The sequence below is a fragment of the Orbicella faveolata genome, unplaced genomic scaffold (genome assembly GCF_042242905.1).
Source record: "Orbicella faveolata isolate gen_17 unplaced genomic scaffold, um_ofav_v1 contig_15, whole genome shotgun sequence".
Lineage (NCBI taxonomy): Eukaryota > Metazoa > Cnidaria > Anthozoa > Scleractinia > Merulinidae > Orbicella > Orbicella faveolata.
The window spans coordinates 10,944,464-10,959,061 of record NW_028301542.1 but is presented as its reverse complement, the minus strand read 5'-3'; the positions used below and the strand labels follow the sequence as shown (position 1 = coordinate 10,959,061).

Here is a 14,598-nt window from a genome sequence, read left to right as displayed (position 1 = left end):
GATTGACGTCATCATTTCAAAGTTTTTCCCTCTGTGTTTTGAAATGGCGGAAAGTTTTGCGAATTTAGATAATGTTTTACATGACTGGGCAAAAGATAAAGTACAAAAAAGTCTTGTCGAGGCATTGAACAGGAACGAGAAGCATAGTCTAGCAGGAAGGAGAAAGATAAAGCCGTTTCTTTTTTAGAAAATGACTCAGAAAAAATACTCGAGCAGTCTCAGTCGGCAGTCGAGCGAGACTAAACCAAACACAAAGTTAGTCTTGGTAAGCCGAGAACCATTGCTTTATCTCGAATTTAACAAACCCAATAAACAAAATGTTTATGAGATTAATTTATTTAAAACACTGAACTTTTCTCAGTCTCAAAATAATTGTTGACACAGTGATTGTCTGGAATAAAACATCAAAACCACTTCTTAAAATCAGTTTAAATAAAGATATAACCTTGCTTTCCGATGCGAATGTTCCAGTCCGTTTCAGGGCGCAACAGCGAGCAAAGTATAGCTCACTACAGCTCACGGCCAACAGTATCGCAGCTAAAAGCTGTCTCCGACACTATTTCAAACTGATTTGAGAATCACCAACCACAGAGGACACAAATTTCCACCATCACTAACGCTCCTTTCATTCAAAACTAGAATCGAATGGCCTCCAGGTTGACCGCAACCGCAAGTTTTCCGAGCGCAGTTTTTCAACTCCTGCAATATTCGAGGCAACATCCAAGCTTTTCGGCTCACAGGGCTGCTCTGATGACAAAACCTGACTTGACTTAGCCAGCATTTTCTTTAAGATTTGTAGATTTCACAGTTCAACTCTGCTTTTGCTGTAAGTTTTCATTCCACGAGAAGCGACGCTCGAGATCAAGTTTGACAGTGGCGTGATTTTCCTGGACCAATTACAATTCTTTCCTACGCATAGCAACCAATGAGATTGCTTCAATTTGTATAGACAACAGATTACGTCAAATGGCTTTCTTCGTGTTCGCCAAAGTGGGCAAAGGGCGGTTTTCGAGTTATGTTGAAAGATTTTGAAATAAGAAATAAGCTCTATCTGTAGTAGTTTGTTTCGTTATTATATAAAACAAATAGATTCCATGTTGCGGTGCGTCTGTTCAGTAATAGATCACAGAAGACGTCAAAATGTGGTAAGAACATCAGTGACACACTCGGCTATCACCTCCTGTGCCACTTTTTTGTTCTTACCACATTTTGACGTCATCTGTGATCTATTACTGAACAGACGCACGGCAACATGGAATCTATTTGTTAAATATACATTTAGCCATTGCCGCGTGACCATAAATCAATCAACGAGAGCACGCGTTATATTCGACTAAACCCCAGTTATATAACAAATACGGGTTATTGACCAAACGTGTGTTCAACATGGCTGGATGTACTCATTTTGTGTTTTGCGCCTCAGTTCACAAACACACAAAACAGAACAGACATAATGTATATGTAATATATAGATTTAGGCCAGCCTAAAAGCGTAGCTCCTGGGCCGGGTTGTTCAAAGCCCGATTAAGCTAACCCAGAAAAAGGTAGAATTTTGATTTGAGTTTTGTAACTTTGCGGTGAGGTTTCTGTATATTGTTTGGCCTTCTGTTTTGAGTTTTAATAATCACCATATACACAAAACAGAACAGCAAAACACATTTTGTATAGAAGAAAAAGTTATAATTCGATTAACTTTTAATCCTGGGTTAACGTAAACTAGCTTCCGAGCAGTCCTGCCCTGTTTCCAACAAGCTAACCCAATATGAGCTCGCGATCCAATCGATAACCAGCACTTGGTCAGCGGTCAACTTCAAGAAAACACGTGACCTCGAGGAGCTGTAAACCTGAGCCCGCGATATGGTCACGTGATGCTGGTCAGCGGATACCTTGTATTGACAGGTGTCAATTGATCATAACATGGATGTCCAATATCAAGGAAGTACACGGTAAACCAAGGCTGCATGTCTCTGTCAACCCATTATTTGGAGTATGGCCGCCATGTTGGGCAACTCCGCCGTCGCCGTCGCCGTCGTCGTCGTCGTCGTCGTGCATACGCGCCCACGAGCAATACCGCTAGCCATGATAACCATGAGAAAATCAACTCATGGGTTTCCTTTTCTTTCCCATATGAGTATGGGGCTCCGCTTGGCGGCCCTTCGGGCCGCCGGAGCTCCGCTATAATGAATAATGTGTTTATTATAATAAGAAACTGTCTTGTATTGTATCGCCGCGTGTAAGTAGTACTGATGTCGCTAGACTTTTACCCCTGCGGAACGGGAAATTTAAACCGAACTTGACGAGAGTATAAAATTAAAAACTTGGGGGGCAATTAACTCTGAGCAACTCGTTTGGCTAGCTTGAGGGTAGAAATCCGTCACTAATATCTACAATTATAGATACCGGGGTTTCTGCGGGAACTGGAATTCGGACAGACCAAAGACTCTCACAAAGAGCTAATCTTGAATGCTGTTTAATCCTTTCTCGACGTAAACTGAGTTGTGCATCTGAGAGGAAATCAAATTGTATTTACAATGTCGCTCGATTATAGTAACGATTGCATGATTATTGTCAGTATCAGCTAGATAAGCAATGAATGTTACACACGAGTTTAAATGACTAAAAATTACAGAAATGTACATTTCACGGACAAGACATTGCAATTTGATCCTTGACGATAGGCCCTACCCGTATTCTCGGTATTGGACTGAAACTAGCTTGCAATGGAGGCTCAAGGGGGGGAGGGGGGGGATATCATCAAAAAGAGGTCAATGTCATACTCCCCGCATTAGCCTCAGTTTCAGGCTATTTCCAGTCCAATACCGGGAATACGAATATGGCATGTTATCGTTACTTATTACATAGTTGGTGTTTTCGATCTATTAACTTATTCTTCAGTTTCCTTTGATTTAAAAAAAGATTTGGAACATGGCTAAATCCATCAAGGCATCGTGGCAGGAGAACCTTGTGTCCTGTGTTTCACTTTTAACGACAAACGTGTATTGTATTTGCGAGTACGAAGTCACTGACTTGATAAAATATTTTTTTCCATCAACCTGCTATTAAAAGACTAACTCTCAATATCATAAGAGAGGTAGGTCGTTTAGCGATCGAAGAGCAAAAGAAGCGGTACGTTGACTGGATGGCTGCTTGAAAAATTGGAAGCTCCACGACAGTTTTTTCCGCATCCATTATCCCGCTCTCTTCCGCCCCCAGTTCGACTATTTTGAAGGAAAGCAAGGACTACTTGAGGTACATTACTATTGCATTGACTTTTATTAAATTTCCAATGTTCCTCTACTTAAAATGTTCGAGTAATCTGTATATGTAGCAGCAAGAGGACATAAGAAGCCTTAAAATTCAAGTACATGACTACTAACGACTACGAGACAGGAGTCCATCACTCGGAATCTCCTTATGTACTCTAGAGTGGCTTTCATTTGAGTGTCGTAAAGTAATTGGTTTTGTATTACTACGCCACACGATTGGCTTAAAAAAACTCGCGCCACTTTTTCATCCAATCAGAAGTAAAGCCAAAACCAATCATAACTCGTTCGCATACGTTTTCCCGCGCTTCTCGTCAGCTATATTTAATTGTTTCGAGGTTTGATTGGTTCACTGTATTGTCTGTGCCCTTTATGATTTGCCAGAGTGATTGCTTTGGTTTGGTTTTGCGACACTCAATTGAAAACACTGTATATAACCTAGAGTCAACCCTTTCCCGTACCTTTGGTTGAACTATAATTACCGCAGGAGTCTCTTGTTTTCCCTACGAAAGACCTTGTTTCCACAGCTAGAAAAAAGCAAAGTAGCGGCCACAGGGGATCCCAGTCTATGTCATAACAAAGGGTGGTCTTAGCCCGGGTTTGATTGGCTCTTAAGAAGTGGTCATGTAGAAACGTCCGGGTTAACTCACAGGATTAGTATGGGAGATGGAGGCTCCGAGTGATATACTCCTGGGTGGTGATAAAATAGTAAAATGGTGTATGCGCACATATGAACCAGTGTCATTTTGGCGAAAATAAAAAAAAAATTTTAGCCTTTTTCAGATGAAAACAAGTTCTCCAAAAGTATAGGCAGGCTCATACTTCTTTTCATACAATAATAAAATGGCATGACTATCATCAAATAAATCGGTCCTCGTCAAGTGTGTTGCTCACAAAGAGTAAAAACAAGCTAGTTGTGATGTAGTCAAATCTTGTCTTTTTGGTCGTACTAGTACTCGGATGCAAACTGAGGTATCTACTCGTTTATGATCGAGCTTTGCGGCATCGCGTGAATCAACTTCTCCCAGAACCAGTTGACGCTTACCCTGCGATACGTGTTAGTGCGCATGTACAGCTTCATTTCGTTGTCCAGCTCGGCAAAGTTGACGTCATCAAACAGGATGATTATTAAGATAGGACCATGAGCATTCGCCTACTTTGCTCGACGCTGTTCAAAAGTCTCGGTGATGAATACAGAGTTTGTAAGGAGGGTGGTGATTTTCCAGTCGCTGTTGCAGTGTGTTTACAACCCACTGACGTTCTTTTTCGCTGTACGATACAAACGCGTCGTATAGCTTGGTTGAATCCAAGTCATCTATGCGGTCAAATGGGTGCCAATTGAAGTGGGTGTTCATGAACTCTTAACAAAAGGATTCTGAGATTCATTCTAAGCGATTTTGAATCGCCTTATAATGTGCTGCTACACAGGGTAAACTGTCTCCAACTTCATGATCAACGCATCTGTAAATTCCTTACTACCTTGTACAAAAGTCTATTTTTCACTAGCTATCCGACCTATATGAGAAACATGTTCTCGTTCCGTTCTACTTCATACAACATGCGTGGAAACTATATACTGGAAATGCCCAAACCTAAAACTACAACTTTTGGTCTCCACTCCTTTACTTATCTGGCAACAAAAAAATGGAATTCTCTACCCAATTTTATAAGGTTATGTAACTTCTCAGACTTCAAAAAGCACATCAGTAAAACCAATTCATAAAACATGTAAATGACAATTTTATAATTAGTTAACATAAGTCAATTGTAAATATGTAAATAGCAATTTCTATTTTAATTTTTCGTTATCAAATATTTTGTTGCTCGGAAATATTAGCTGGTCAAGCTACTCTGAAATTCGAGCTTAAATAAAGTTTATGTATGTATGTATGTATGTAACGCTTTCACGACCCTTTTGTACTTATGTAGCAGGATAAATATAACAACATTTATGGCTAACAAACTCCCGAGGGTAACAGCTATGATTGTGGAAGTTCTGTCTTGTGTTATTGTGGTTTTATTGGCAACATTTCTGTTGTGCCCGGCAGTTCCGTTGCAACCGAATTTCTCGTCTGGCAAGGTGTAGATAGCTTTTACTTGTTCGGTATTATCCGACTCACAAAGAACATTTTCGATCTGTTCAACTTGTTGCCTGTGGTTGAGTCTCTGCAGCCAGTTCTTCATCCACCTTGTGTTACAACTGCACTTGAAAACATTATCATGCAATGCAAGATTTGTGAAAAGAAGGTTCTCGATATTTCTTGGCAAGCTTGTCAAGTTGTTTGAGTCCACATGTAGAATTCTTATCCGTTTTAAGTTGTTCACCATCATAGGATTTAATTCTTGGATCTTGTTGCGCGTCAAATACAAAGCCAAAAGGTTTTTCATGTAAGGATACACTGGTATGTCCCGGATGTTATTGTCTCTTAAGTTCAATCATGGTACTGCGTGACAATATTCTGGGTACTTCGGTGAGGTTTCTTCCCTCGCAATCGATGAGGATAGTTTGATCCAAACAACGCTCAAAACAAGAACATTCAACAGGACAAAACTTTGGCCTCTTTTGTGCAATTACGTAATTCTCATTAATTTCCAGGATGTTTTGGTCCCTCAGTTCTTCAGGCCAGGCACATTTCCACGTTTTAAACAGTGATTTCCAGGCGTGGTTGCTTTTTAAGAGCGTTTCTATCTTTTGTTTGATGCCTAATATACCGCAATCGCAGATTAAAAGATTCCCTGCCAAATCGATCTCGTATATTTCCAGAAAACGAGTAATTCTCCATTGTTTAACTTCACTTAAGCCTTGAATGTCCAACGTAGTGAAATTGTTATTTGATAAATTGAGCAGTTTGGACCCAGAGTCTTCAAAAGAAAAGTTAGCTATAAATGATTCTTCACTTAAACTTTCGACAACATCCAGAAGATCTTCGAAAGTCAACAAATTGTGGGAGAGATCAATGTTCGACACATTCCTTAGGCGAAATATTACAGAGGGAACATCGCTGAGATTGTTGCTTTGAAGGTAAATCTCCTGCACAACAGAATCATTTGAGAAAACGCCTTCGTCAAGTTTTGCAATTTTGTTACCCTCTAAGTTCACAACCTCGAGTGTGTCTAATCCGTGAAATAATCCACTAGGAATACTTCTGATGTTGTTATGATCTAAGGTAATCTTCTTGATATTTTTTAAGCCCTTTTAAAATATTTCCGGCGGGACGACTGACATGTTATTGTCTCCAAGTCGAATTTCTAGCAACGAGTTCAACCCTGCTGGAATTTTTTCGAGCGAGAGATTTGACAATGTAATTTCTGCCAATCTCGGCCACACATTTTCGGCGATAGAAAGTGTGTCCAATATTCCTTGCGGGGTACTACTGTCAAATTCAATGGCTTTCAGTGTTTGTACGCCGCTTTTTAAAGTTCCTTTCTCGTTTACAAGTTTTGGGGTTTGACGATTAATATCTGCTCCAAACTCAACTCTAAGAAAATCAGTCGCATTTGACCAAACAGCAAGACTTTGCACCGAGACGATGCACGGCCCAGCGAATGTCAAATTTGACAGAACATTTTTGTTTATCAAGGTATGCAAATTCGTAAAACATAGCTCTATCGGTGAGTTGCACTCTATCTCAATATCTAGATAAGACAAAGTGTCATTTGGAACTCTTGGCTGCAACACAGAGGCAATGTCAAAGTGGTATTTAACTGGTAGTTTTTCACTTTTAATTTCGCAATTCACCTTGTAAAAAGAAGAGCTGACTTTGCTGTGACATTGCATGTTTTCTTCAGAATTTTCCCTCTGGTCGTGGCCCTTCGAGGCCATTGTTAACAGCAGACAGACCAAAGTCTTTAACATGTCCTCGACGCGCGACATACACATCGTTAACAGAGGAAACCACGTGTGCAATTGCAACAGGTCTGATCAAAACTGCAAGTGTTAGAGATATGCAATTAAAAATCGATGCCTTCGTTAATCTACAAAAGTGGTAAACGCCGACAAGGAATTGGACGAAGAGAAATTTGCTCACCTGAAATCAGGGTTTCGCCCTTCAGATTTGCTGGATTTCGTTGTTAAAACTGTAAAACTCGGGAACGAAATGCTACTCCAGTTCCTCGATTGCTTGACCTATTTTATAAGTGAACAGGCAACGAGATATATTTAGATAATTGGGTCACTGTCTAAAAACGCGGTAATAGCTGTATTGTATAGGGAAGATATTTGTGTTTCAAATTTCCTGGCAATGAAACAAAAACACTCTTTGTTTCAACCGCCAATAACACTCTGCTTGGCACACTGATAACAGTAGGTGACGTAACCGATATGTTCACTGTTGGTTCTTTATGCATTCATGCTATTAACAAAAGCTGCTTGTCGCCTTATCAAGATAATCCGTGAATAGAGATTATTAATTTGATTAAATGCAAATCATCATAGCGTCACGGCACTAGAAGACAGTATCTCTCCAGCCCTCACTCCCACCCTCACCTTCCCTGCTACAGGGTCTCGCAGCTCCAGGTATAAACTGTCACGGACTGAGTGCAATTTAGTTGACTTCAGGTTAAAATGTTTGCTCGGCGAGAGGTTTATTTAAGGGTCAGGTTTGTTTAATTGTGTTCTCTCTCAGTTGCTAGGATTTTAAACTGCCCACAGAAAATAGCAGTTTTCCTTGACCTCTTCCGGATTAAATCATTTTGTCGTAAACAACATGGAACAAAATGAAGATATGATTAATCATTGCAGTTATACTCACAGTTTAAGCATTGTGAGATTAAAGCCTGAAAAAGTAGCTATGCGAGTAGCTATGAGTATAACCGGTAACCGCGAGCTAAACAGAATAGGGCCCAATATGTTTATATTTAGCGCTAAAACGTAATTTTGGGACTTCTCGGAAAATCATGTGCTTACATCAGGCCATGTCTACGTGCGAACATGCCACGTAACACGTGACTTTACCCGGAAGACGTTTAAAACACGTAGGATCATTCAATCGCGTGACTTCACTTGGGTCTGGAAAATATCGACAGTGACGCAAACGCAAAAAAGGAAAAAAAAAAAAAAAAAAGCCTGACCGTGATATTTTTTGTCACCAGTGTGAACAACACAACATAGCAACACAGCAAGAACATAACAATACTTTAATAATAACCTTCTGTATCTGACATACTTGGTATAGATGAATATCCCCAAATGCGCAAATGTAGATAAATAGGAATGACATATTGAAGCACATTAATAAGCACAATGACATAAGACCTCCTTTTTGGTCGCGGTTTGTTTCTCGATATTGTGAACCGCGCTTTGCAAACCAAACCACATGGAAAGCCGAACCACATGGGCACAGTACAGCTTCGCTTTATGTAAAGCATCAATTCCCACACATACATTTTCCTGAAAAAAACAGAGAATTGACGTAGAGGGAGTTGGCAGTGGGAGACTTAACAATTATTTTATTCATGAAAGAACGAACGAACGAATGTACGAAAGCAAGAATGAACGAAAGTAAGAAAGAACAAATGAATGACTCGCTGAATAAATAAATAAATAAATAAATGAATAACGACACACGCACGTTGTAATTGGTTGAAAGCCATGTAAATGCCATAAAAAGGACAACCCAGGCTTTGATTGATCAGATCGGGTTATGTAAGCTCAGGTAACAATTTTTAGGCCGAAGAACGACCGAGTTTAGAATATTGAGCAAAGTGCTTCAAAGTACGTGAGATGCTAGTTCCTGATAACAAGTGCGGACATCAGATGTCACTGACTGCTCTGTTGGACACAATATGACGACGTACTTAAAAGTACTGCTACTATAATACTGTAGGCTTTGTTCGGGTTAACTACCTGTAGGGCTGCGTAATGCTGCATATGAACTCCGTGGTGGGCCTCGGAGGAACATTAAACCTTTGAAAAGACTAAGAAATAGCCAATTCCAACTCCCTTTTTGGCCTCATGTTGTGTTTGTTTATTTCCATCATTTCAGGGTTAGGGAAAGGTGTCTTGGTAGCAACATCTGAAAAAAACTATCATGGCGTTTCATGTCACAAGTTATGTCGTGGTTTTCGAAACCATAAATTTTCGTTATTACAACCAAAACACACCTTTAAGGACGGTGCCTACTAAATACAAAGGTTTTTGCGCCAGGTTAGGACCTTGCGGAAAAAGTAGATCTTTGCAAGGGCTATCGGGATCCACAAAGAAAAAAGAGGGTAGCCACGCATTTTTTCGAGATAATTAGCCTTGAAGCTCAACAAAAATGCTGACATCAGCATTTTTCTGAAAATAGGAGAGGATATTTCTTCACAGCTTTCTTTAGAATTCGCCTTTACATACAGAAAAGCAAACACATTTATAAAGATCTGAAAACTACATGGTAAATGGTAATATAAAACCCATTTTTGGTATGTTTTTAATAACAAAACCGTTGCAACAGCACTTTTGGCGTCTCTGAGAGCCTTCCTCTGTTTCAGCTAAAATACAGTCTAAATATCTTTTGCTCACAACCAGAAACTAATCACCTGTTGAATAGGCTCTCCACTTCCATTTCATAACATAAAGTATAGGGGTAGCCACGCGTTTTTTAAAGTTATTGATCCTTTTTTAAACTTTTTACGGTGCCTGTTACATTACATATTCTGCCGTTCTGATGTTCTTGGTTTAAGTACAGGTTCATTAAACTTGATCTGGTCACAGTAGGAAAATTTTGCTTTCAATTTAGTCGTGTACTTGGTAGCGTAGTTGATTGCGTCATGTCAACCCAACGCGCGCGTGGCACTTAAACCATGCCTTGCGTGATGCGCAGAACGTGTGCGCACTAACAAAAGTAGGCACCGTCCTTAAGGTCATTCCACTGAAATAGAACCTGCACTGAGATTTTTGTGAAACTTTGCCTATTGATTGTTTATGTTATAGGAAACTAAATTTTGAAATAAAAATGAGGGGTCCCCATGTTCGTTTACGAGCAACAGCACCTTGTATATACCCATATAAATCCTTATAATAGCACCATGATTGTAGTCACGATTGCTTACTAAATTCACGTTTCCGACGGTTGCTTTTTGTTTTACACTGAGAATTGGTCCATATTTATTTTTCACAGAGAAATTTATTACTCAATTCAAAACAACAGGAAAAAATGATAGGTCACCATACTCGTTTGCGAGAAAATGACGATTTACCTCTATGGCGAGGTCGTAAAGAAAAAGCCGCCATTTTTTAATGCGCGCGCGCTAATCACGCGTGAAATTATGCGCAGTAGGGATGCGCAATGCAATACTGAGGAATAACCTTAATAGTGTTCGAAATGGTAACGAATAGACATAAGAAGACTGTACCGATGAAAAAGGGGGAAAAATGGCATACATGCAGTCAAATCGTCCTTCGAGCATACAGATCATAAAGAACAAGTTAAATAGGCGTAAATATTTATGTACTCTCTACAAGACCTGCGTGAAAAGTATTCTTTGAAGAATTTGCTACCAAACCAAACATATCAAATCCAATTAAGGGTGCCCAACCCCAAGCTAAAAAACTTGGAAATTTCGCTTGAACGTCAATTGGAACAGTAATTTCTCGCTTGGAACGGAACGTACGAAATTTCGTACCATTGGCTAATCTTTTCATAGGAAAACAACAACCGGATACTAAATTATAAATGGTAACCCCTAGATAATTAAGAATCATCTTCAAGTACATCTTTTAAAAACACGCGAAAGCAGCATGAGCGTACTGTTTCTATACTACTTTTTTCTGATCATAGCTGTACGTTTTTCAGGGGCTTTCCGGTAACCCGCCTACACAAATTTAATAACAGCCGGGGGAGGCAGGTAGACAGGCAGAAAGGGAAGGGAGATTTCTTTACTTTTGAGCAAAGACACTGAAACACTAATCGTTAAAAGACGTATTCGTAATTTCCGAAATTACTGCACTTATCAATGTTTACAACGCATCGTGAACACAACAAACTATTCGTATCATATGTGGTCAGCACTGCAAAGATGGGGTAGTGTCTGTTTCCTTTCTATAATCTTCTTTACGTGATGGAAGGAATCAAACCCTGCTACACATTCGAACACAACATGATGGTGCTGTTATCGGTTAATCCACGTGAAGGAAACACGCGAAGGGTCTCCAATCATTATTATTCTCCCATCATAGAACGATAAGAGCACGTTTCTAAGTCAGCATGGGGCCGCGAGAATGTGTTACGTTGCTTAGGAACGTCTCTGTCCTGCAACCTGCGGGCCCAGAAATCCTTGAATCCTTGTAGATCATTCCAGGATGGAGTGGGGTAAGTTTCATCTTCCATCACACAAAACAGCATAAATTAATACGAACAGGAACAAACATGAACGATATTCTTCTTCCGTTAAAAACAAAACCAACTGAAGCCATTGTGTTTTTTGTGTTTCCCTGAGTAGCGACTGAAGCCAAATAGAGTATGATGTCGTCTCTCGCTGAATCAAGACTTTTCGCGTTCGCGATGTTCGTAAATTTCACAGTTAGAACATCAGCGAGCGAGCAACGTTTTATGAAGAGCTTGGATGAAAGACTGTTTGATTGTCAACCTCTGACTCCTGTTTATCCTGTGAGAAAAAAAATGTTTAGTTCCTAAGAAATGATTAAACAAATGGCTGAACTTCAACGCTAACGAGCGCGCTCAGTTTGACAAATGGCTCACCAGCAGGGTTCTATCTATTGTTTTATAGAAAGTACTGCTTGTCCCCGTGCAAGCACAAGATGCTAGTTAATAACAGGCAGCCCAACCCCCTCTCCTCCCCTCCTCCAGCATTTGTCAGGTTGCGCTAACAACCACCCAACAATGGTGGAGAGAAGCACCGGATGAATCACGTTTCCTCCCCAAAAGCACAACACAAAGAGCCCAGCGGAGTCTCGAACCTGGACCATTGACCTAGAGACCAATTCAATCCTTGTAATTCACAAGCTGTTCACATTAGACTTTGGCACGTTTTTCCCAGCGCGACACTTGTACGTACTAAACGCCGCATGAAAAAGGAAAGAGATGTTTGTGTGTGTGTGTGTGTGTGTACACTGACTGCTCACTGATTTCAGTTGTCTTACCTTAACTACCTTCTCAACACACTTGACGACATCAGCAATCTGCTTGCCTTTGAACCCTGCTGCTCCAGTGGATGCCTTTGCCTTTTTCAGATCAAGGACAAGTTCCTGTCTGAAGAGTGAACAAATATTAATGAAATATGTGACTCACTTCAAACATTCATTATATAATGATCAAATCACCTGTTCTCTCATTGGTTGCGTACATTGTTTTCTGTACCACTGATTCTCAGGAGGCTAACATGTAGTATACTGCCTGCATGTACATGTACTGCATTTTGTTGGCTAACATGAATTTCGGATTCCCACAAACACTGTCGTGTCGTGTCTGCATCGGGTTAGGTAAACTCGCACACCAATTTCAGCCTTAATACTACACATGTTAAAATCTCACCAAGCTGATTGGCTGAGTGCAAGTCATTTTATCCCAAACTGCGCAGAAAGTTGAAATTGAGTGCCGACGTTGGGATTGACTGCAAAAAGCTGAAATTATATTACGTGTACCGAGTGGAACCCCGTTAATGCGGTCACCAACGGGCCATAAAAAATCGACCGTAATAACGAGGTGGTCGTATCAACGGAATTGAGTTAAACTTCAAGATTGGTCTATTTCAAGTGACGTCTTGACGGACATCACAATTGAACTTCCAAACAACTGTTCTTTAACAAGAATTCGAAATGCAGGTATAATTAAAGAAAAAAAAGTTGAAACTTTAGTCAGTACATACAATTTATTATATGGCTTTGGCTTGTGGCCGATATAACGCACGCTCTGATTGGCTAAGAGCGAGATCTGAGCGGTCATTATGCAGCCGTAATGCCCACGGGCCGATTACGGATTATGCAAATTAGGAAGAGCCCGGCTCTGAAAATTCAAGCGCATTGAAACGATGAAAGCCAGAGAAAGTAAGTAGCTAAAAGTTTAGAGATGTTTCCTTAATAAAATTAATATAGAAGTCGTTTGTGACTTACCAGCCGGTAACCTTGGCGGACACTAGTGAAAAACAATCAAAGTTTGCCGAGTCTTAAAAGAAGCTAAAATCGCTAAGTGAAAAACACCATCGGCAGATCTGTCATGCATCCTGAGCAGAACACCACGAAGAAACTTATAAGTTATCATCTTAGTCACAACAATTACCGAAATATTGAACTCCGTCACAGTTCTCATCGCATAGATTCCCTCGCTTTAACACAAGCAAGTGTAAATCAGCTTCCAGGATCATCAGACGTAAACAAACGGGCGGTTTCTGTTGGTAGCAGTGTTTCCGATAACTGCAGCAAGTTTTAGACGTTTACAAGCCTTGAAAAGTTCATCCATAAATCCCAGAATGAAGAAGGCGAAGATATGTTGTCGAAAGCGAATGCAAAGATCGAGTTATTCTGAGCAGTACATTCTGAAACATTAGTTGGTTTGGACTATTTTGAAGCACTTTCTGTCTTTACTATATTCGTTGACGTTTCGCCACAAAAGTCAGAAAAACTCCCCCATCAACTTGTGGTACTACGATACTAAAATACCTTTTTGAGGCTGTGACAATCACTTTTCCCGTAAAGAAATGTGTGTTTTTAACGGAATACGTAATACATTGGTGGAGTTCACTGACTGTGTAGTTTTGCATCGTTTTGCATTGGGTTTGAGACGATGAATGAATCGATAAACGCGCGCATCGCCGGATGTAAATTGACGACTTCCGCCCGAATAATTTTTTTCTTTTCCGTAATTCATGAGCCATATAATAAACAACTTAATAACCTCGACCGGTCGGTCGTTACGGCAAAATCTCAAACCTCGGCCTACCGTATTGACCTCGCTATCGCTCGGTCAATACGGCAAGGCCTCAGTTTGAGATTTTCCCGTAACGACCTCACTCTCGGTTATTAAGTAGTTAAAGTGCACCTAACCCCCCAAATTTTTTTTTTTCGCTAGAACGAATCTACTTATTATTTGAAATAGTTCTGCGAAAAAAATTTTGGATTCCGTTAAATCCTCGATTTTCTGTGCCACGACGAAATCTCGAAAATAGCTCCAAAACACCGCCATTTTGTTTCACGACCGAGTTTGAGGAAAATGGGTCCAGCGGCTCTTGTGACGTCTACCCAGGAAGGTTGGATATCTCATTTCCTCTCATTTCCTTCAGGATGGTGCAACACACATTCGAAAAGTGCGCAGAAACGCCTTCCAGAGGTGCTATCGGCTGTTCCAGCAATATTCCAGATTTAAAGAAAGATATACTGTACAATTTACTGACGATGATC

The 14,598-nt window shown here is 40.2% G+C and overlaps 1 protein-coding gene and 1 pseudogene across 2 annotated transcripts in view; both read right to left on the bottom strand.

Moving 5' to 3' along the window:
• Positions 1-2,829: 2,829 nt before the first annotated feature.
• Positions 2,830-7,427, bottom strand: LOC149113516 (uncharacterized; annotated as a pseudogene). The gene is made up of 4 exons (XR_016206826.1): positions 7,292-7,427; positions 5,164-7,191; position 5,114; positions 2,830-4,621 (listed from the first exon to the last, which is right to left on the bottom strand). The product of XR_016206826.1 is annotated as an uncharacterized LOC149113516 (transcript).
• A 3,725-nt stretch (positions 7,428-11,152) lies between these two features.
• LOC110060759 (uncharacterized) overlaps positions 11,153-14,598 on the bottom strand; it is a 34,173-nt gene continuing 30,727 nt past the window's right edge. The window contains exons 7-8 of the mRNA XM_020767559.2: positions 12,346-12,454; positions 11,153-11,849 (exon numbers count right to left, since the gene is read on the bottom strand). Of these exons, the coding sequence (XP_020623218.2) occupies positions 11,793-11,849; positions 12,346-12,454 (166 nt within the window). The 3' untranslated portion in view covers positions 11,153-11,792. The remainder of the gene's footprint in view (positions 11,850-12,345; positions 12,455-14,598) is intronic.